We start from the raw sequence: 23,608 nt of genomic DNA on the forward strand, positions 1-23,608 counted from the left end.
TCCACCATGCGTTGCCACTGCTCCTCCGTATGTGTTTCACCGACTGCTTCTTTACGTTCATACACGTCCTCCAGATGTGCAAAGCGGTTGCCCCTTCTTCTTGTGTTTGGCGGTGCCATGGAAAGAAAACTGGAGCTCTGATACCAACTGATGCAGCGTAGGATTGTGGTGAACAAGAAAAAGAGCAAGTAGAAGGGATAAATATTTCTAAGATTGTGAGACTATCACAAGAATCAAAGAAATCTTCTTAAAAACTATAGATTCTATCTATGGTTTAAGGAAAAACACAAAGAAACTCAACTCTGAGTAATTCTTATTAAACAAACTCAATAATAATCAAAGCATATATTTATAGCCCAAGACTCCTAGTCCTAAGATAACAATGAAATAGAGTTAATTTAGAAGTCTACGAAAGACAACTAAACCAAATAAAAGACTAACAAAGAAACCTAATTCAAATAAAGACTGAAAGATAAGATAGAATAAATGACTAACAAAGAAACCTAATAAAAGACTAAAAGATAAGATAAGATAAGATAAGCCTTGAATTCCAATCTACATCAAGTATTCTACTTGACCGGCCTTATCTATTAAAAATGAATTTGAGTCCACATGTGAAGAAAAATATTAAAGTAATAATTAAGTGAATAAATTTATTTATTTCTATCAGCTTAAGCTTTTGCAATAACTAATGATTTAACATTGTATCATAGCAAAATGTTAATTTTTTTGGATAATTGGTGATTTAACAATTTGAAACAACCTTATTATATATATATATATTCCAAAATCACCCATGAGGACGAAATGTTACTGATCCCGGCCTTACGTCTGTCTCGTGAGCCTGCAAACGTGTCAAACTCTCAGCGTACGATTTCGAGAGCCATCACAAGCCACTAGCCACTGATCGATTTCTGACACGTGCCTAACAGCACATTGGTTTGTCACCGTAGATAAGGGCTTTCTTGGAACCCTAACCAGGAGGGTGGAAAGGTCATTTGGGTGAGGGGAAACCAGTATATATGGGGAAGCAATGCGATGAACCCGGGAATTGGAGAGCCTAAGATTGGGGCTCTGAAAAATCGTTGAGAGAGTCTGTGGAGTTTTCGAGGTTTGTAATCAGAGAGAAGGGCATAGTTGGGAATGCAGAGAGATGGTAGGAGCTTCGCTGACAAAGCCTGAGTTGAGTTGGCGAGCCAAACGGTGTCTCGGCGGCAGGACTTGCCACCGGAAACACGTGGAGGACGGGTGACCGTCTGATCTCCATCTTCTTCTTCTGCTCCGATTTTTCTTCCGTTTTCTGCTAAAGCAGCAGTCTCTTTGGTTTCTTTGTTTTTTTTTTCTCTGTAATTAAGTGAAAGTAGGTAGAAGGAAGAAATGGGTGAGAAAGGCGGAGATGGAAACTCCACTTTGCTCCACGGGAAGTACGAGCTGGGACGGCTTCTGGGTCACGGTACTTTTGCGAAGGTGTACCACGCGCGAAACTTGCAGAGCGGGAAGAGCGTGGCGATGAAGGTGGTGGGGAAAGAGAAGGTGATAAAGGTGGGGATGATGGATCAGATCAAGAGGGAGATCTCGGTGATGAAGATGGTGAAGCACCCCAACATCGTCTACCTCCACGAGGTGATGGCCAGCAAGTCCAAGATCTACTTTGCCATGGAGCTCGTGCGCGGCGGCGAGCTTTTCTCAAAGATTGCTAAAGGCCGCCTGAAAGAGGACCTGGCCAGAGTCTACTTCCAGCAGCTCATCTCCGCCATCGATTTCTGCCACAGCCGCGGCGTCTACCACCGTGATCTCAAGCCCGAAAATCTCCTCTTAGACGAAGAGGGCAATCTTAAGGTCACCGACTTCGGGCTCAGCGCGTTCACGGAGCACTTGAAGCAAGACGGGCTTTTGCACACAACTTGTGGAACTCCGGCGTATGTGGCTCCGGAGGTCATCGGAAAAAAAGGCTACGACGGCGCTAAAGCCGACCTCTGGTCCTGCGGTGTCATTCTTTATGTTCTCCTCGCCGGATTTCTACCGTTCCAGGATGATAACCTCGTCGCCATGTACAGGAAGATTTACCGCGGAGATTTCAAGTGCCCGCCTTGGTTCTCCTCCGACGCGCGCAGGCTCGTCACGAAGCTGCTCGACCCGAACCCGAATACCCGTATCAACATATCCAAGATCATGGACTCTTCCTGGTTCAAGAAATCCGTCCCCAAGAACATGAAACCCAACGAGGCGGAATTCGACGACTCCGTTTTAGAGAAATCGAGCAAAAAGTCGGAGACTCTGAACGCCTTCCACATAATCTCGTTGTCGGAAGGGTTCGACCTGTCGCCGCTCTTCGAGGAGAAGAAGAGGGAGGAGAAGGAGGAGCTGAGATTCGCTACGACGAGGCCGGCGAGCAGCGTGATATCGAGGTTGGAGGAGGTTGCCGCCAAGTCGGGGAATTTCAGCGTGAAGAAGAGCGAGTCGAGGGTGAGGCTTCAGGGCCATGAGAGTGGACGCAAAGGGAAGCTAGCTATTGCAGCGGAGATCTTCGCCCTGACGCCGTCGTTTCTTGTCGTCGAGGTAAAGAAGGACAACGGTGACACCCTGGAGTACAACCAGTTCTGCAACAAGGAGCTCCGGCCGGCGCTCAAGGACATACTATGGACCTCCCCTGCAGACAATTCCGCTCTCGCTTTAGGAAATATTATTAATTAATTAATCTGTATTTACATGTTTGGTTGATTGTTGTTTTTGTTATCGTTGTTATTGTTATTATTGTTCTGAATTAAGGTGGCAAATTGAATGGCCATGGCCGTTGTCTTGAATTTGTGTTTTTGGATTGATGTTCGATTGAAAAGCTGATTCACAAACATTCTCAGTCGTTGATTCATCGTCGTCTGTGCTGATGTTTCCATGTTTGTTTGAGCCTGCGCAAGTGGATGGTTCTCTGTTCATTCACATGGGCCTGTCATATTTTCTGCTTTTCACTATTCTAAATAAAGTAAATAATTCATTCTCCTGAGAATGAGATAGGTTGAAATTTTGTGATATCTTCGTCATAAATATCTTATGTGTCACTTAAAAGTTGCTACTAAATGCTTTACACGACATCAATCAATGGATTTGATTTTAGTTTCTGTAGATTTAATTTGCTTTTTTTTTGTGTTTAAAAGCTTATTTAAAAATTGTACTCTAATTAGATATTTCAGAATTTTCATTTTAATACATAATATTATGGGATGTTTATCTTCCAACCTATTGGTCTTTATTGGATTACAAATTTTTATTGTATTTATATTTGTAAGTGGAAAATCCTCTCCAAATTACATCTTCACCTTCTTACATAGGGCTGTCAATTTGTTGTGAGAACCCGGCATAAATCAAACACAAAATTAAATGATTATGGCTGATGAGTTTGATTAATTTAATTAAATATGGGTTGGGATAGTGTTTGACATACTTTGATAAAACCTGAACTAACACTCAACATAATGGAAGATAATTTTTAACATGACCCGTGAACCCAATACAAAATTATAAGATTAGAGTTGAGGAGTTTGATTCGTTTAATTAAATTGATTAAGTTAAAGTTGATTTATATAATTTTATACACATGTCTCAATATAATCCGAACTCAACAAACAAACACATGATGAATTGCCACCTGTATTCTTACCTAAAATTCTTTGCTTCCATGGGATAAGTTCTGTATAGAACAAGATTTTTTTTTTTTTTTTTTTCATTATTGTTTTAAAAATATGATAAATATAATCTCGCTTCTTTTTCTGCAAAGAAATTCAAAATTTGTTAAAGATGATTGCATGGTCTTTCATGGGTGGAAAAATTCCATCATTGGGCCTCCTCTTTTGAATGAGACCAAGACATTGTTATCTAATTAGCTCCCCCGTTTCTCAATTATTGTCGTGTCGTTCCCATCAAAGGTTCCCATCCCTGTCGTTTAACTTTTTACAAGCACTCATGATCCCCTCTTCTTCATCTGACTCTTCCCTTTCATTTTGGCTCATCTTTTAGGTCAAGGGAGACCTAATTTATGTGATAAATTTTTGATGAATTTCTGTATGTAAACAATTATGCAGAAAATCCAAAATATTTATGGACACATTAGCCATATTCTGAAAAAAAGAAAGAAAAACTAGTCTTGTCATATTTATTTCTATAATTCAAATTGACTCAATAGACATCCCATGTGTGATATTACTCTCTATATCTAAATAATCGACAGGACCCCATAAGGGGGTGGCCTTGCTAGCAAGGGTATGTAGGATTGCCCATGCTTCCCACTGCAAATGGAGAAAGATCTTCCTTTAACAATTGGAATTTGCATTTGTCCTGATGTTTCCCTCTGCAAATGTCTTTGACAAGTGGGATCAATTAAGGCAATTAATGATTAGCAATTTTTGTTTTGCATGATTAAGAGAAGCACTAGTCATTTCTTTCCAGCTAAAATGACGAAAATATTTCATGCCAACTATCAAAATAAATACATATAACCTTCCTTTGTTTCGTATTTTTCAATTGTTTTGACTTATTTCGGACCAAATAAGAGTTTATTACCCTATTTTCAAAATATGTTCAACTTCAAAGGGTATTATTTAGGTAAGCCCTTAAAGAAAAAGCAATCTATATATTTTACCATTTGAAGGTAAAATTGGATAGCGATCGCCTGCAATACTTAGGGTATTACACACATTGCAATAGTTAATCAGGATTGTTCAATTTAAATGAATATATAGTCCAGAAAGTGACAACACATATGAAAAGGAGAGATGCGGTTTGCACTCATGTAAGTTATAAGGGTAGTTTGGCCACTCCAATAACAATGTTGGGTGGGCGGAGTGAACCACTTCTATAGCCGAAAAAAAAGTGATTTGGCCACTTGCAAATAAGAGATATTGCACGAAATTTCAATCCAAAGAAAAGTGATGCCTTTAGGACTTTGTCGGACTAGCTGTTCATTTTTCAACAACTTGGTTCTTAGCAATTTAGGAGACCCCATCATGTTGAACAACAGTTTGTGATTACTAAGGCAATCCCTTTAGTTTGGCTGTTTTCTCATACTTGTACAAGCTAGGCATTCAATTCTGATTTCAATTTGAAGAAAGACAACAGAACATAGAACATATAAAGAGACAGAAATAGATGACAAAAGTTGCTTTTTTTTTGGGAAGTCAAGTTAGTTGAGTGGTCACGACTCACCAGCTAGCTTGCTTGGATGATTTGAAAGGCAATTTGCATTTATTTTGGCGTGTGTATGGTACTTCTCAATCTGCCCTACAAATGTGAACCAAATGTGCTCACACAAAATGACTCTCATGTTAGTGTGCTCGTTCGTTGCTTGTTATTAAAAAAAAAAAGAACATTATATCTATTGGGTCCTCATGCCTTGTTAATTATCCTTTAAAATTAATTTGTGCGACTTTTATAGTACAGATTAAGTACGTATTCCACAATAATAAGACATTAATTTAAATCACAAAGCACATAATAAGAAGCATCCTCAGATAAATTAAAATTAACGCATATTAAACACATGACAATGACTATCTAATGTCACGATATTGCAAAATTAATGAACCAAACCATTAACATATGAATAATGTAACCTGCAGGTACATATTTGTTCAGCAAGTTCTATATATATATATATAGAGAGAGAGAGAGAGAGAGAGAATTCACAAGACACTGAGATTGACTCTGTCTCTCTCTTTCTTCTAATTATTTAGTATTTTAAAATTGGTACGATTTCCATCTACATAATAAAACCAATTATCAGAGTGATGATTATGTTAACCATGCATGCTATCGGTAGATGATCCCTTCTAACATAAAGGTTATATGCTTTTGTGATATTGACAGTGATGATTTTAAATCCGAAGGAGTTGGACTAGTGGTGGAGGCTGCTTCTAGGAATATTACCCCTTATGGTTTTGAGTTCAAAACTTCCTAGGTGCTTACCTGCATCTTGAGGCCAGCTACCCGGGCAAAGACCGTGACTCAATGTCTAATGCTCTGAGTGGTGCGGAGTATAGGACCAGGGATTAGTCTAGTGAATCTTGGCTGGGCCTCTACGCTTGGTTTGCAGTCGACACGCAAAGTGAGGCGAAACCAAGGTACTGTCTGGCCTATAGATGAAACTAGGATCACCCTAATAAAAAAAAAAAAAAAAAAAATGATGATTTTATAACCCATAACTTCCTTGTCGATCGATCCATTTATGTTTGAACAAGTTTTCTTTTTAGACGAGTTGGAAGGAAATTCTTCTATTTTAGTTTATTAAATTGAGATATATTCTTAAAGTAAGTAAAATGAATGTGAAAATCACTTGTTTTTCTTAGAATTACTATATCAAATTATACATAGTGTATGTCTCACATTAGTTATGTATATATATTATTGGCCTGGCCTGTATATATAAAAGCTCATTCTGTATAGTGTTTAATGTAATTCACTATACAACTTTATTTTCAACATGCTTTAACCATCTATTCTAGTAACCTAAGCATTCAATCAAGTGCAAATACGAGGCTACAGCACGGCTAGGAACCCCTTCCCATAGCAACTAGGGATCTAAAAGCACCAAATTTGAAGTACTTTTTGGTTTCTATTTGAATATTAAAAGGCTAATATTGTTATAATATTAATTAAATAACTAAATTGACCAATTTTTTTTTATCAACTTAATTAAACTTTGTGATTTAACTTTGTATCAAAACAAAAATTTTAAGCTCAACACTTTCTTCATAATTTACTTCCTATTTTAGTTAAATATGTCACGGTATAAACGATGATTTAACAATCGGTGTCGGCACAGTACGAACATCTTTCTAACAAGTTGTTGATGAATTTCGTTCACGTGAAAATAATGTACTTGTCAATTTAATGTTTGGGGCAGGATCCCACTTGCCTTCATGGCACATGGGTAGAAACTAAGACTGCAATGAAGCTATATATGTCCATGGCTATTAATATTTCAGACTTAATATGATTAATCACAATAATAATATTATTATTATTGTGATCAGTATTATGTGGGGGAGGCATTAGATTCAAGAAGGTGACCTCTTTCTTTCTTTAATCATACTTACAATTTACAAACCATATTATATAAAACAATTTTTGGGAAGCTCTTGGCAGTATTGGACGGTGCTAGCTAATCCCTGTACAAGTAGGAATACTTTTTAATTATAGTGGTGATGTTAAGTCATGGTATAGTGATTGATAATCACTTCTACCTACCCAGAATTATGAACCATCCTCCTCATCATGATATTAATTATGTTCCTTAATTTGTAAATTGCTTATTAGAGTTATTAAACACGATTGATTTGTCTTGTAATGATGATTTCAGCTCCACATTCTGGGCCCAGAACATGCTTCAAAATTTTCCGGCGCCCACAGATCAGAGATAATGTGGATGGATTAACTGGCATCTCCTGTAAATTCTATCTGAATATCATGAAATTCGGTCAGGAAATTAATGAGGCGGTGTTAAGGGTAAAAATGTGATTAGTAGAATTTGCTAACTGCTTAGGAGCATTCCCAGCAGCTTTCTTGTCATTTTCCCTACATTTAAAGATCAAAACTACATTTTACTTCCCTATCTACATACATTTTCATAATAACTTCTATTTATCATTCCCTATACTAATTAAATATCATTTATTTACTTTTCTTTATTTTATTTTTCTTTATTTCTCTACTTTTTTAATGATTTAGGAGAGAGAATGAGTTGTTTTCTATTTTAATAAGCACAAGGATTGCTACGGTGCAACCCTATACATTGGGTTATACTGTAGCGATCCTAATGTTTAGAGGTGATATAAGGAATCTGTTGTGGGTGGCTTTTTGTGACTTTTTTGACATTTTTCCTAAACTTAAGGAAGGGAACCACATATAGGGAAGCTGTTGTGAATTGCCTTAGCGGTTAATAACCCTGATAACCACTTTTTTTTAAAAAAAAAATTAAAAAGAAACATGCCGTTTCATATATATATATATATATATATATATATATATAGGCGGTTAGCAGTTAGTACGGTTAGTGAACGGTTAATAACCACCCATAAGTGTGGTGCTTAGGTGTATCGATCGTATGAGTTTCTGTATATTTGATTAGAGGTTGAAATCAAAAGCTATCCTCACTATTCCTGTTATGCCTGGCTTTGTGTTCAAACACAAGGAAAGATATAATAAATGAAAGAAAATTACTAGACATATGAGTCTGGGACTTACTACGTCATAAAAACCAAGCTCCAATTTCTTAATGGGCCCCCGAAGTAAATGGGTTGGTACACCCGCACTCTCAAGCATTATTATTATTATTATTATTATTATTATTCTTTCAGGTGAAATTTCATTAATAAAAGAAAGAACAAATACAAAAGGAGTTGGATAGAACACCCCCACAAAAACTTCAGTATAAACATTAGATTGCAAAATAAAAACATAACATCTGACAATTTGGCAAATAAATGAAACCGTCTAATAGTTTTTTGAAACATAGTTTAAGATAGGTATTTGAGGTAGTTCTGTTGATGGCCCGAAATACATTTCAAGATAGGTATTTGAGGTAGTTCTGTAAATGGACTATCTGAAGAAACAATTACTAGTTCTGTAGATGGACTATCTGAAGAAACAACTATTGTGACTGCAAGAGACCTTGAAAGCCACAATAGGATAACACTAACAATGACAGAACCGGAGTTGGTGTAAAGGATGATTACTACGATGTCCAACAAAAGAGGAGTCTAACGGAGGATGTGGTTTGGCAACGGTTTCCGTCAAAATTTCAGATGCAAGTTCAGAATGAAAAGTTATCTATTAGGGAGTTGTCACTTTTTAAATCTCAAGGAGCTCATTGCAAATTTGGCTCAATCCCATAAACTGATTTTGTATCCTTTCCTAATCTTTATTCCATTTAAGAGTACAAAAACACTTGCACAGAATTAATAGTATTCTGCTAAGTTGATACCTTAGCAGCACAAAGAGAAACTGTCCATTTGGCATCACATTGATTCCTGAAAATCATCAATATATATAGCATTGTTCACTGAACTACAAACTGCTAGCTGCACAAATAAATAAATAAATAGCAGAAGTGCACTATACAATTAATGTTATTTATATCAATCCACAATATCAGTAAATCAGAATTACTGATTTCCTGGAATTATCTTTTCATGCTTAACAATTCATGTATGACTGTTTTATCTCTCAAATTAGTTGCTTGTTATCAGTATAATGTCATTAAAAACCTTCAGAAGTAATCCAAACAATGGTATCTTTCTAAAGAACGGATAGTTCATCAAAAGGCCTAAATCTCCTAAATATATATATATACCTCAAGCAAAAAATTTGAGGCAATACTATTATAGGGTCTAATGAGAAATCTGAGACAACCTAATACCCCCCCAAAAAAAATTTCCACTAGCAAATCATATATGCTTCAGATGATTTGTACGCCAAAGAGCCTAAAACCTTTTTTTTCAGTTTCATGTGTTGGCTTGAGTCCCTTGAGTTCCTCTTCAAGTTTCTTCTCATCAATATCATTGTCAATATGATGAGTTACTTCAAGCCTTAGTTCCAGCTGCTTCCCAACATATTGGTTTGCCTGCTCATAAACCAATCTGTCACTGTTTTCACCCCTGATAACATCAATGATGCAGAATGAGTTTGCATCTTTTGCTACTTCTTTGCACTCGCACAAGTAGAAACTAATACTATCATTAGCCTTCAAATATCTCTCCTTCACAAACTTATTCCAACCTCTTGTAAACACAAAGCTCTGGCTGCTCTTCCAATAGCAGTAACGAAATTTCCATGACCTCATCATTCTGTCATAGAAAGTTAGCTGCACATCTTCCATGGAGGAGCCCCCTTCTGCATTATCTTCAGCAGTTTCAGAAATACGTGGGAAGTACTTAATGGCATATTTCTTTGGGATGACAAGCCTATTTAGCTTTCCAACATCACTAGGAGTAAGCTCCTTTTGGAAAAGTTGTTTGCACAATACTCCTTTACTCTGCAGCCTAGCCAAGTTCAAACTACTCTCTGTTTCCGCAATATGTGAACGCGTCCTTAGAAACTCTTCAAACTTCGATTGATACGAACCATCCTTTATCATGTTGAGGACAGCTTCAGTACTATACAGATTTTGAAAGTTTGGCTCTTCAACAGTGGTGTCAGTCAATGGAAAGTTTTTGTGGGAATCTCCACTCCGAAGCTTGATGGCCGCGCTATCATAAGCCATGGCTGCTTCTTTTTCCGACTTGAAAGTGCCGAGCCAAATCCGTTGGTGATTGGCATATATTTGTGCGCCCCAATGCCCGTTTGGTTGTGGTACAACACCTTTGAATCTCATAATGACATTGCTACCATGTCTTGCACGCTTTTTCGCAGGAAGCGGGTAAGTGGTGCTGCTCGAATCAGAATCTTCAGCGGTTGCATTCACTCTGCCATTTGATATCATGCTTGACATGTCCTCTTCCATTATAATTCTGCAGAAATAGTAAGTCACAGTCAATACTTATTGTTTCAATTTGAAGTAAAGAGATGTGGCAACAAATGAAACTCATCGATCTTTAGAGGCACCAGTTACTATATGAATCAGATTTTCTTTTTCATAAAAAAGATGTGGTAACAAATGGAACCCATTCATAGCTGCAGTACAATTAGATGAAATTAATTTTGTCATCTCAAGTAGGAAACCAAGACAAGAAAATGGAGTGCCCCCCAATCCCCCCTTGACTGTTTTAGACTTGACTATTCTTTTTTTAAAAGATTTGCAATTTAAATGTTTGCTTTTTAACTACTAGTAAATAATGCTCCCTCTTCTTTTTCCACTTTTATCACATTGAAATACAAAGCAAAATTTACCAAAAGGAAAGAAGAAAAAATAATGCTTCATCTGTGGGTTTGAGAGTGAATCAAGAAACACCAACATAAGTTTCTTATATTTTTCCAGTTTTATACCAACACTTTTTTTTTAAGGTTTTGGTGCATTTCCTGGTCTTGAAAGGCTCTATATATGCAAGAAACAAAAGGTATACAACTGACAGATTATTTGTAAGCACCACCAACAACAAGAAAGAGTACTTGGTTTCAAATATGTCTTAGTCTTCAAGACATGCCAATACATTATATAAATCAAGCTTTTAGAATAATGGTTCTGTAATTAAGGAGTTAAGGGCCTTAACTCCTTAAAAAGGAAAAGTTCAAAAAAATGCGTGTTAGACTCCATTCATTGAGGGGAGTCTTAGCCCACATGTGAAAATGAGTGTTTTAATGATGATTTAGATGGTTAAATTCACTATTTTCTATCAATTTAAACTTTTGGAACAAGTAGTAATTTATCACAAGCAACTTGAGAACAAAACAGAGTATACACCAAACTAAGAATAAATCCAAAAGATACCCATAAGAATTGATCCAAAGTAACAAGAAGCCCACATCGTGAGTTGCCAAGCTCAACCAACCACTCTATTGAACCAAATTATCAAAAAAGTAAAAACTCAAAGAACTTCTAGCTAGCAGCAATATTTTGGTCACTTGAGCATGTTCCAGCCAAAAAGTCTTGCCAAATTACTGTGTTATCCCCTGCATTAACTTTCCACTTTCTATCAAAATACCTTCTAGCCTTCCATCGCCTACTGCATATATCATATATCCTTCCTCCAAGTGATATGACGGGAAACCTCGACATGGCAGGGCCTTTCAGACCCACACTTGTAGAATAAACTTCAGACCCATACACCGCATCCTCGTAAGTTTTCCTACATTGATCAAGGTAAACCGCTAGCTTTTACACTAGGAGATGTGGCCCCAAGGGAGAGTTTGTACCTATCAAGTCTCGAATTTGGGATTTATGGGGTGATACTCCCTAAGACCACAATCCTCAACCACTAGGCCAACCCCTTGGGAATGGAATATGGAAACTAGTAGCTCCTCATACACATTACTAGCTACTGCTGGGGAGGCTTGCATATAAATTGATTTAAGCCCAAAGATAAGGCCATCGGATCTTCAAGTAAGATAGATAGTACTGTTCTAAAGCATATATAAGACATTTTAAGTAGAAAATCAGCTGCACCAAATGGCTTGGGAGAAAAAGATTAGGGCATGTGTGGCAGCTGACCCTTTTTTTAAATTGGTAAGTAACACACGCACCCGGGGGAACTTGAACCCGCAACCTCACCCTCCACCTTGCTACATTGGTGCTGACTTTGCAATGTTGTTGTAGCATTGCAACCTGTGTTGTTATGGAAACAACACACAGAGAAGGTCACGAGAGATGTAACAGATTCAGGTCTCAATAGAGTCTGCTATATTTCATACTTAAAACTCTTATTCAGCTTCTGTAGTTGCTGATATATCACTCAACAACAGTTTCAGTACTAAATGGCGTAATAACGCATTGTTATATCACACATTCTATATTCAAGAGTCTAAAATTATATGCAGAAGAGGAAGCATGTTATGTACAATTATCTCCTAATTTCTACTTTTCAATAAAGTAAACATTTTCGCTGGGACAGATAATAGAAAATGGTCTGAGACATACTCTAAAAGCAGTCATGGATCCAAATAAATAGCATCATCTATTTTAACTAAAAATTAAACGCTTCATCTTTTGCAACTTGAGGTACAGTGTTTGACTTGTAATGGCATGCTATCCTCCAAAAGTAAATTCTTTGATAAATTCTTGCTTCTAAAATCATCTAAAAGTACCAGGCTAGTAACAGTTACGCAAGATCACAAGATGAAGCGCTTTTCCCAAATGCTACAATAAGCATACTCAAGCAAAGGACACTCCAGGCTAGATAAAATATAAGAAAGTCAGCAGAACCATAGATATCCCGATTCTGTAAACCACTTTGTCTTATTAGTTCAAATATAATTAGAAGAGGAAATTATTTGCAACTGATCAAATTATGAGATATGTTATAATGCAATAAAAAGACCATTTTTTGCTCATAAAAGTCCTAGGTAGCAAGAGGCTACAAGCCCTATCGGTAGGGGTGGCCACAACAACTATGGATGGGACCCGTGACCTCTTGCCACTAGGACTTTTATGGGCCAAAAATGGTCTTTTTATTGCATTATAACATTTTTCAAACAAAAAATTTCTAGAAGCTTTGTATTAATACCTCGATCATATTGGAGATTTCTTATTAATGATTCATAGGTCAGGTACTTGTCGAGACCAATCAAGAGCTTGATTCTGACCACAACACTTTTGTATGAAAATAGGGTTAAACTACAAAACTTTGACTGTGCACTCTCCATAATCATAGGAACAAGAGAACTGATGCAGCGTGGGTGCAATTGCAAATTAAAACAAACAATACAAGATTCACAATTCTTCTCAAAACCAATAACAAATCAAGGATTTGAGGTAAAACATATAGAAAACCACTCCTATAATGTTTCTTAATGAAAGCCGATGAATACTAATAAAAAACTGCAGTTATAGTTACCCATAACACGTATTTATAGTAACTAGACTCCTAAATCTAATGAAACATTAAATAAATTTATTTAACCAAACTACCGCTACTCGTCCAGACGAGCCTACTTACTCGTTCAGAAGATAACGTGGTTAAACTAAAGAAAACCCTAAAAATCAATACTCGTTTGGAGAGGACTTCGACTAAGCTACCGAATGACCACTACTGAATGACTACTCAGTTAAACGTGTATCAAACGAACTACTGAGTGATACCTTCTATATCTCCATCTTGATTAGCTCGTTTGAACCTGTCTCCGAATGCCACATTGAATGATGCTCATTGATTCCTGCTTGTTTGAACGTGTTTCGAACACCACTCCAAACGAGTCCTTTTGGACCCCTTCCAAAAGCAATCCTAGAAAGCTTGCTCTCGTTCAGACGAATCTTGGACCTGGTTCAGTGTCTGTACATAATTTCTTCATAAATCCAAATGCAATCTAGTCTACATCATTCTCCACGGGTAAGAGAGAATTCGTTCTCAAATTCTAGTCGTCTTTGCCTCGATCTTTCGGATGACTAACCAATCCCTTCCATCCTATTCTTCTCAATACCAACACAACTTGATACCCAAAAAGAAATACCACGCAGCTAATCACATCAAGACTCTGAATAATAGTTTTGAATTCCTCCGCACCAACTTAAGACAATTCAAGTTTCACAAATCCTTTCTTTATTTTCTCAAATTTAATCGAAAAAGGATCAATCATTTCTTCCCTTCGAAAAATAAAATTTTCTTCCATCGTGCATAAATCAACATCAAAATATAATTTAGGATAACTTGATGGAAAATTTTCAATCCCTATGAAATCAACAAACTAATTTCCTCCAAACCCAAATCAAATACTTCACTCTTGCGACTTGTCAAACGCATGATAGACATCATTCTCCTCAACAAAATTTTTTGTGCAAACCGAAAGACTTACCTCCTCTAATAGATCCTTGTCCTCGAGATAGAAGTCGTAGATTGGTGGAAAGGCCCAATCTACCAAAAAGTCTTCTCAACAACTTCATCTTCCTCCACATAAGAAGAATTTGGTACATGGATTTGAGGCTTGCTAACAACAGTCAAGTCTGCTAACTCCGTGCATCAAGCCTTTCATCCTTCCTTTGAAATCGTCTCTCTTTAACGGTAAACTCATCCTCCTCCTCCATGAAAATGCGGATTTGGTTGGCGGCGGCGATCGCTGGCAATGCCCATGGCTACAAATTGTGCCACTAGTGTTCCAATTTCAGCGTCAACTCATTCTTTTTTTTTTTGATAAGTAAATATGCATTATCAAAGTGCAGAGGGGCGCAACCCTAGTACACAGGGAGTATACAAAAGAGCGACTAAGAGGGAGAAAAAGAAGAAGAGAACATAAGAAGGAAATCAGGGAAACTAATCACTAAGGGTGCTAGCCAACCAGCAGTCCAAGTGAATAGGGTGTACAAGAAAAAGTGAGTGAAATCCTCAATGTTCCTAGACAAGTCCTCGAAACATCTAGCATTTCTCTCGATCCAGATGCACCACATAAGACAAAGAGGAACTAACTTCCACACAACAGCACTACGAGCTTTGCCACCCGCCCACCAAGAATCATACAACCCCCTAACGCTGCCAGGCATCACCCAGCATAAACCAAACCGAGAGAAAACGGCATTCCACAAGATACGCGCGACCCCACAATGAAGAAAGAGATGGTCAACTGACTCCCCATCCGATTCACACATGCAACAACGGTTTATCACAACAATACATCTCTTCCGAACATTATCCAAGGTTAGAGTCTTCCCAAGCACGGCCGTCCAAGCAAAAAAAGCCACTTTCGAAGGAGCCTTGGTGCGCCATAAACTCTTCCAAGGGAAAGGGGAGGGATCTTTAGAAGCAAGAATCCTGTAAAAATATCTAACCTCAAAAATACCTTTACGAGAGGAGATCCACCACATCTGATCATCCCCTACCCCACGCATCAAGTGCGAATACAAGAGAGTGTAAAAAGAGGCCAAGATCTCCACTTCCCAATCATGAACCCTACGAATGAAGGAAACATTCCACTGCACAGAGCCATTTGTACACTCCCTGTTATCCGCAATAGACGCTTCCTTGTTGGAGGCAATATTGAAAAGTCCAGGAAAAGCATCCTTGAGAGGCATGTCACCGCACCAAATGTCCTCCCAAAACCTGATATTGGACCCAAATCCAGGTACCAATCTAATGTGATAATGAAACAACCTCCACCCCCTACTTATGTACTTCCATAACCCGACTCCATGCGAACCACTGGGAAACTCATTCTTTAGTCACTCAAACCAATAATCAACTTGCTCCAACTACTCCTCCAGGTGTTGCAAATTATCGTCCATTGCTTCTTCGCGCTTGTACACATCACCAACATTTGCAAAACGGTTTCCCCCTTCCGCATCCCCTTTGCACCATGGAAAAAAAACCTTGCCTCTAATAGCAACTGATGCAGCGTGCGTGTAGTGGATCGCAAAATAAATAATGCAAAATCTACAATTCTTTCCAAAACCAAGAACAAATCAAGGAGTTGAGATAAAAACATATAGAAAACCACTTCTAGAGTGTTTCTTATTGAAAACTAATGAATAATAATCAAAACTTGTGGCTATAATCGCCCATAACAAGTATTTAAAGTAACTAGACTCCTAACTCTAATAAAACATTGAAATAAAGTCGATTGAACCAAACTATTGCTACTCGTCCGAATGAGCCTATTTACTCGTTTCGGAAGATATTGTGATTAAACTCAAGAAACCCTAAAAATCAATACTCATTTGGTCAGGACTTCAACCGAGCTACTGAACGACCGCTATTGCTTGATTACTCGTTTGGACGTGTATCGAACAAACTATCGAATTACACATTATGTATCCTCATCTTGATCAGCTCGTTTGGACCTGTCTCCGACTACCCCTCCAAATGAGGATCACTACATTCCACTCATTTGGACGTGTATCGAACACCACTCCAAACCCCTTCCAGAAACCTTCCTAAAAAGATTGTTTGGATGAGACTTGGACATCGTTTGGATGCCAATTTTTGTACCTAATCTCTTCATAAATTTGAACGCAATCTGGTCTACATTAAGAACTCCCTAATACAAATCAGGCTTTACTAACAAAATCATTGAGCAGGTATTTTACAAAAAAGATCCCAAGGATTAGATGAGCTGGCCCCTACTAAATTGTTCCTAAGCTTCAAGTTGAATAATTGACTCAAAACATAGCAATAGTGTGAAGTCAATTAGTCATTAAAAATTATCGCAACAGTAAAGGAAACTGGCTATGTAATTAAATTAAAAGTTAGATCACATAGAGGGTCTATGAACTATAGCTAGTTGGACAGTTTTGAATGTTGATTTTCCTTGAATTTCAGGATTTCGGAGTAATAGTGTTCCAAAGCACGTCTCGCACTCATGGAACCCTGCACTGTGAATCTCGAAATGTCTCGTTAATGAGGGCAAGCTTCTAGCTCTGATTCTCCTTTGGAGGTTCTTAGGGGATTTTAAACCCCCAATTAAAAGCAAGAAAAAACAACTACACACACACACATGTGTATAATGTCTTGTGAACTCCCTCAAGGCTTTCAGGCTAGGGTGACAATTATCCACGCAGCAAATAATCTTGTTCATGATAAAGGCTCCTATTCAGAAACAACTTTAGAAATGCCTCACATAATAAAGGCCATGAAAGATATTACACAAATAAAGTTAGCATGCAAGTGGAAAAATTATCAAAAACAAAAGCACTACTACTTCTCATTCATTGGTATCTTTTAAGCCCCCATATTCTGTAAAGAGAAAGCTGACGTCAAATCACAGCAGTTTTTTATTTATTTATTTGTGTAAGAATTTCATCAAAACAAAACTGAATATATAGTCAGCCATGCAGGCCCCTAGAAACCTCGAATCAAAACAACACATCTAGTCATTTGAGGTTGTTTTAACCAAGAAAAGTTACACTATTGATAATAAGAAGCTAGACCAAATGAATAGTTGGAGTCTTCTTAAGATAAAAGCAAGCTGTTATTTGATAACAACTCATGTATCACACTTCAGACCAAATTAATTACTAAATACACCTCAACAGACCAAGTTAAAATTGACTAAATAGACTTGGTGAATATTTTCTAGACAAGTGAGTGGTACCGCTTCAGGAAATTAACCTTGCGGTTGATCATTGCAAAACAATTAACTGAAAACTCTCGTGCAAGTTCTAACATAAAACCAACAGGTATGCTGTGTAACACAAAAAAATAGGCCTAAAGTCCTTTAATGTTACATGTCAAGCTCAGGATCAATTCCCTCGTTGGTTTTCGGCCGCCCTGTGCTAATAGATGGTCGGTTAGCTCTCGGGATATTGATGAAAACCTTTCTTGTGGGTTTAATTTCTGTCTTGTGTTGGACTCTAGTTCCTGTATTGTTGGCCTTATTTGAAACTAGGCCACCAAATTTTAAAAAGTGACACTTGCTGTAATGCAAGTCACAATTTCCATTAGCATCTGGCATTACCTTTTTTCTGTTTCTTTTTAACACATTTAAATTGCAATGAAGTGGTATAAGTTGGAAGGAGTTAGTGTTACATAAACTTTGGTGAGTTAAGTGCAAATAAGGTGTAAATTCAGGGGGTTAAATGTATTTTTACCAAAAAAGTTAGGATATATTATTCAAGTATATTGTCCTCTTTTAACGTTTATAAGTACATAAAGAGCTACCAAGAAACATCTCTTATAAGATTTACAAATATCACTTCTTTAATATGTACTTGTCACTTTTTTCTTGTGCATAAGTAATTAAAATGTTATAGAAATAGAGGAAACCTATATATACAAGCAATATATACATAAAATTCTCTTTAAAATTTACGCCGTAAAATTCAAATAACCTATAAAGTTTACAAAGGAAGCTGGGATGTGAACATTGCCAAATTAACTAGCAAACCACTCATACAGCGACTGCAAAAGTAAAGATTTTAGCTCAAGAATAGACAACTCAATTCCATTATATGCGTGATTGTTTTTCTCTCAGTATACTGTCCACATAATACAATGAGGGGCCTCTTTTCAAATAAAATTGCTTCTATGTATTTCAAAAAGACCTTAATCTCAACCACTTTCTGAGGCACCACCTATTGACCACAAAAATAACAAAAAGGGACCACAACTCTAGCAAAGGAGCAAAGAATTAATAGGTGACCCACCATCTTACCAATACACTAGCAATGCAACACCAATCCAACATTTTCGGCTATCCATGATTAAAACCTAAGGCTGCTTTCCAAACAAAAAAAAAAAAACAACTTTCCCAAGGACATAATTGCCCAAATACCCTTCCAAGGACTTCACATGCCACATTACAACCTACTAATGTCTCATGATAGGACCAAATGCTGAATTTACCAATGAGCTTTACCTCAAATGGTGCTAGAGTACCATTTGAGTTAAAGCTCATTGGTAAATTCAGCGTTTGGTCCTATCATGAGACATTAGTAGGTTGTAATGTGGCATGTGCTAAGTTCCATATTGTGATACTAAACTTTATAAGTTATTTTAAGGAATTCCAATTGTAACTTGACTAGTCATTTTGAAGTGAAAGCATAGATGTGGCTAGTGCTTTTCTTGATTCGTTACAAATGGTATCAAAATAACCTAGTAAAGTCATGTGGTATTGGAGCACCGCATGACATGGACATGGCGAGGACATCATATATTTAAGGGGAGGGGGTGGGTGGGTATGTTGGGGGGAAGAGATTTTAGCACCATATTCCAACATTGGGAAGATGATTAGCCTACATAGAGTAGGTGAATTATAAAAGAGCTCATTGGTATTGAGTCTAACATTGGTTCCTTAGTAGGTGAGACTAGACTTTATAAAGAATTCTAAGGAACTTCAATTTCAACTTAACTAGTCTTTATGGAGTGATGGTGCAAATGTAGATAGTGTTTTTCCTAAGTCATTATAAGTATTTCATCCCTTTGTAGCAAGGTGAGGTCATGAATTCAAGTCCCATTAAGTGTGTGTAATACCCCGACTGGGGGAGTTACAGTGTGTAAGTTACCAATTAAAAGAAACGCTGAATTTACCACCATATTTCAGCTTCCAATATAATGCATTGGCCTCATCAAAAAACAAGTGCACTAATTGTAACTCCCAATATTGGAAGGCAAAAATAAATTTGAGACTCCAGGAACGAATTGACAAAAGCTTCTTTCTCTTCAGCAATTTCTTAAAAAGACTTGCCCCCAAATCACACTTTGAAATAATATTGGTTTTGAGAAAAAGTTAACAAGAAAGGCCTTAGAGATTGATGGAGAGATAAAAGAGGATGAGCATAATGGTAGGGAAAGTTGGGTGAGGTGGATAACCTAACTAGACCTAACATCATTTTGGATGGTGGTTCATGGCTCAAAAGTATATTTATACTATGTAACATATATTGGATAAAAGATAACTCATACAATGTATATCACTTATTATATTTTTGAAAGGGAATTCAACTCAATCACGCTTGATTTCTAACAATTTCAATAATAAAAAAGAGTTTCTCTTAAATTATGAAAAATGGCTTTGAATTGTCTTTAGGAAAGCTTACTATGATAGAGTACAATAACACGCCACAATAACCACGACTACAACAACACACTACAAAAGTCGAGTAAGAAGCTCCGTAAATATGAAATAAAATCTAGCTCTCCATAAAAGAGTTAGCAGTTCTTATTTTTGCATCTCCATGTAGCCACAAGTGGCTTCAGAGAGAATATATATCATTCATTAATAGTTTGTGATAGCATTCCGCATAGGAACCAAAGGGTACTTCATCTCAACCCAACTTAGTTGGATGTGGATAAGAGGAGATGAGGCAGCAAATAAGAGACTTAATGAAGAACACGATCAACACAACAAGCATGAAGATAAGTGAAGGGCTATTGTAGGAAACTATTAAATGGTAGCTTATCAGATTAGCTAACAATATTCACCTTTATCTTTATCTTAAGTATTTTCTTTCTCTTAGGTAGTTGTTGCTTATTATCGCCAGATTATGTTATTTGTCTTGTTATTATTATCATGTTACCATTGGTTACTAGCCTTAGTATAAAAGCAGGATACGAGTAGCAAGGGAAATCATTGAGAATTGTAATCAAATGTCTGTCTTGTGGTTTGTCTCCAAAAGGATTTCATTATCTATAATATTTATGTTGACCCATCAGTTTGCTACAAATTCACTTGTGGTCTCTCCTATCCGAAAGCAATTTATTATCTATCATATTTATGTTCATCATTGTGGCTTCCCATCAGTTTGCTACAATGACTATCTTTGGGACTAAGATTGCTAAAGTTTCTCATCCCAATTCCCATGTCAATAGCAGCAAGATCATAAGAAAAGTCCAAGCTGGCAGTGAGGTTGGTGAAGCAAAATAAGCTAAGTCTCCCCGCAAAAGAGTATTTGAGCATTGACCTTGTTAAGTAGGCATGAACTGAACCAAGTGTTTGACCATTACATTCTGATCTCTTGCATTAGCAAACCCCCATGTACATAGCATACGCCCTCATAAAATTATAGGCCTAACTTGGCCAGTTTAACTAGGCTTTCCTGAGAACTATCCTAGCATTTATCCTACCCCAGCTCAGGTGATGACCTACTGCAATAAGGGAGTAGGGTTGGCTCAGGATGCAGGCATGTTTCAATCTTCAGGATTAGGATTGTTCTCACCTCCAACAAATTCAATCTGCCAAATGGCAGATTGAATTTGCAGATGATATGCAAAATCATCCGCATATCACATGTATCAGTTCAAGTTGTAGTGTTGAACTCAATTTACATTCTAAATGACTTTTGACTAAAAGATTACATAAATTATTTTATGACTCAAGCCAAGAAATATTATAATTCAGCCGAACCATCTACAGATGATTTTGCTGCATCACTAAACATCTATCAATTCACAATACAACAGTATAAGAAGAAGAGGGACTAGGTACTTCCCGGCTCCCACTCATATTCTTTTAAAAAAATATTACATATTTCTTCTACAAAATACAATATATGATTTCAATTCTTGCAGTGCTATAAAATTTGAAAACTAAAAAGGTATGATAGTTGGTGTTTGGCCGAAATACCAAAGAAATAGGCATATGTGCAAGGGGATGAGGAGAGTGATTTTGGATGTTAGTTAAACAACATTTTGGGAGGAAAAAATAAAAAAGAAAAGCAAGTCTTAGAGCTCTATGTGTGCAGCACATTATACACAGGAAACCGGCCTTGAGGATATTGATATATTTCTCATAGATACCTATGCACTTGGCAGGCGTACGTTGACAGATAATTAGATCTATGGACATGAATTGACACACCTTCCAATTTTGAATTTATCCACTCATTATTTGGTCAAACAGTAAGTCTAAACGAAATAATTGGAATAGGGCATATGCTGATAATCATATCAATTATCTAAACAGTAAGCCTAAACGAAATAATTAGATGAGAAAAACCATGTAGGCGTCAATTCATTCTAGGGTCCAGATAAGTTTTAAATCGACAGCTCAGTTCCTTGACATATTACAGGCAGCACCAGAAGGCCATGTTCATATATGTGTTGCTTGAAATATTACGGTTCGTTCGATAACACTTTTTAGTTGTGATGCGATATAAAGGTAAAAGTAATTTTGAATGTTTTGTGAATATTTTGTGTGTTGAGTTGTTTGTTAATGATTTTGCTTTTTTTGGTTAAAAAACACAAAAGCAAAACTAGAAAGCCTTATCAAACGAGCCCGACAATTTCAGTTTTAATGATTTTGGGAACTTAATTATTGAATAGTTTGTAATTCAAGTTTTTATCATCATATATGATCATGTGATGTCAAATTTATAGTAGGCAAAAACTAGACAGTTACTACCTTGTGAACCAAAGAAAAAAACACCAAAATCACATAAACTAAGACATGTATTAATTAATTAACACAAATCTTAAAGATGGCTGGGAAAGATAAACTCAAAACAATATTATAAAGACCACCCTAAACCACAAATTCATCAATTTGATTTCCTCCTTCGGTCAAATCATTCAATTTTTAAGAAGATGAATCAATTTTCCTTTCTGGGTCAGATTAGGAAGATGAAAGTGATCATTGAATAATATATTTCACAATTTATTTCCTCAAACAATTGCTAGACTGCGAATCCTGTGAACTGCAAATTAATCACTCCTATAAATTCTACAACAATATGAAAGTATGTTAAACACTAATATCAAAGTAGAAGGAAATAAATCCAAAAATTAAACTTAATTTCTTTAATCACAAGTTTACTCAGAAAAGGGAATCTCATGCATGTAGTGTTAATCCTACTTTAATGACTTAACTGCCATCAAAGCAACTAAATTCCATGTATTCAAATAGCCCACAAATCTGACTTTCCAGCAAATAGACAAACAATTATTAACAAAACATAGGCAACATCAGTTGAGAACAAAACATAAAATCAACAAACTAAACTTATAAAACTGAAATTAAGAGAACAAAAAAAAAAACAGTTACCTGAGTGATTAACCTGAAACAAACGGATGCAGTAGTTTGCCTTTGCCTCCCAACACCAAGCAATAATATATAAGAGCTGAAGAAGAAAATTGTTCCCAATAAATGTAATAAAATAAAATCTAGGAAAATCTGGTAATTGAATTTTAATACTGACCCGAATAAGGGAAATTCCCTCTTCAAAAGCTTTACTCATGGTACCGGGAAGGTGAATATCGACCCAGAGGCGGAAACAATAATTTGTTGCCATATTTAGCAGCGTCTGCACCGACCGACTTTCAAAAGACTTGTAAATCTGCTTTACTAGCGACAAAATCACCAAAATATATATATATATATATATATATATATATATATATATATATATATATATATATATTAATTAATGCGGTTTTTATGGGAAGAAAATCCTTAAAAAAATAAATATGCCAAAATCACATCCAAACATGCCCTTTTTTCCTTGCATGGAAGAAGAAGATGATGATGCAGAAAGAGGGTTTAACGTGAAGTTTTTGTTTTATTTTTTCCGTTAGAAGAACAGTAAGGAGGCGTACCTTCAAGCACCCTTTCT

The 23,608-nt window shown here is 36.6% G+C and overlaps 2 protein-coding genes across 2 annotated transcripts; one reads left to right on the forward strand and one right to left on the reverse strand.

Moving 5' to 3' along the window:
* The first annotated feature begins 1,036 nt into the window (after window positions 1-1,036).
* On the forward strand, window positions 1,037-2,869 carry LOC132183876 (CBL-interacting serine/threonine-protein kinase 6). Its single transcript, XM_059597339.1, has one exon. It carries the CDS (start codon window positions 1,378-1,380, stop codon window positions 2,692-2,694), a length of 1,317 nt encoding a protein of 438 aa, XP_059453322.1. The 5' UTR covers window positions 1,037-1,377; the 3' UTR covers window positions 2,695-2,869.
* Window positions 2,870-9,098: 6,229 nt separating this feature from the next.
* LOC132185862 (AP2/ERF and B3 domain-containing transcription factor At1g50680-like) lies at window positions 9,099-23,389 on the reverse strand. Its single transcript, XM_059599665.1, has 3 exons — window positions 23,195-23,389; window positions 23,041-23,116; window positions 9,099-10,496 (listed from the first exon to the last, which is right to left on the reverse strand). Exon 3 carries the CDS (start codon window positions 10,487-10,489, stop codon window positions 9,446-9,448), a length of 1,044 nt encoding a protein of 347 aa, XP_059455648.1. The 5' UTR covers window positions 10,490-10,496; window positions 23,041-23,116; window positions 23,195-23,389; the 3' UTR covers window positions 9,099-9,445.
* Window positions 23,390-23,608: the final 219 nt, after the last annotated feature.

The sequence above is a fragment of the Corylus avellana genome, chromosome ca6, assembly GCF_901000735.1.
Source record: "Corylus avellana chromosome ca6, CavTom2PMs-1.0".
NCBI classification, from domain to species: Eukaryota; Viridiplantae; Streptophyta; class Magnoliopsida; order Fagales; family Betulaceae; genus Corylus; species Corylus avellana.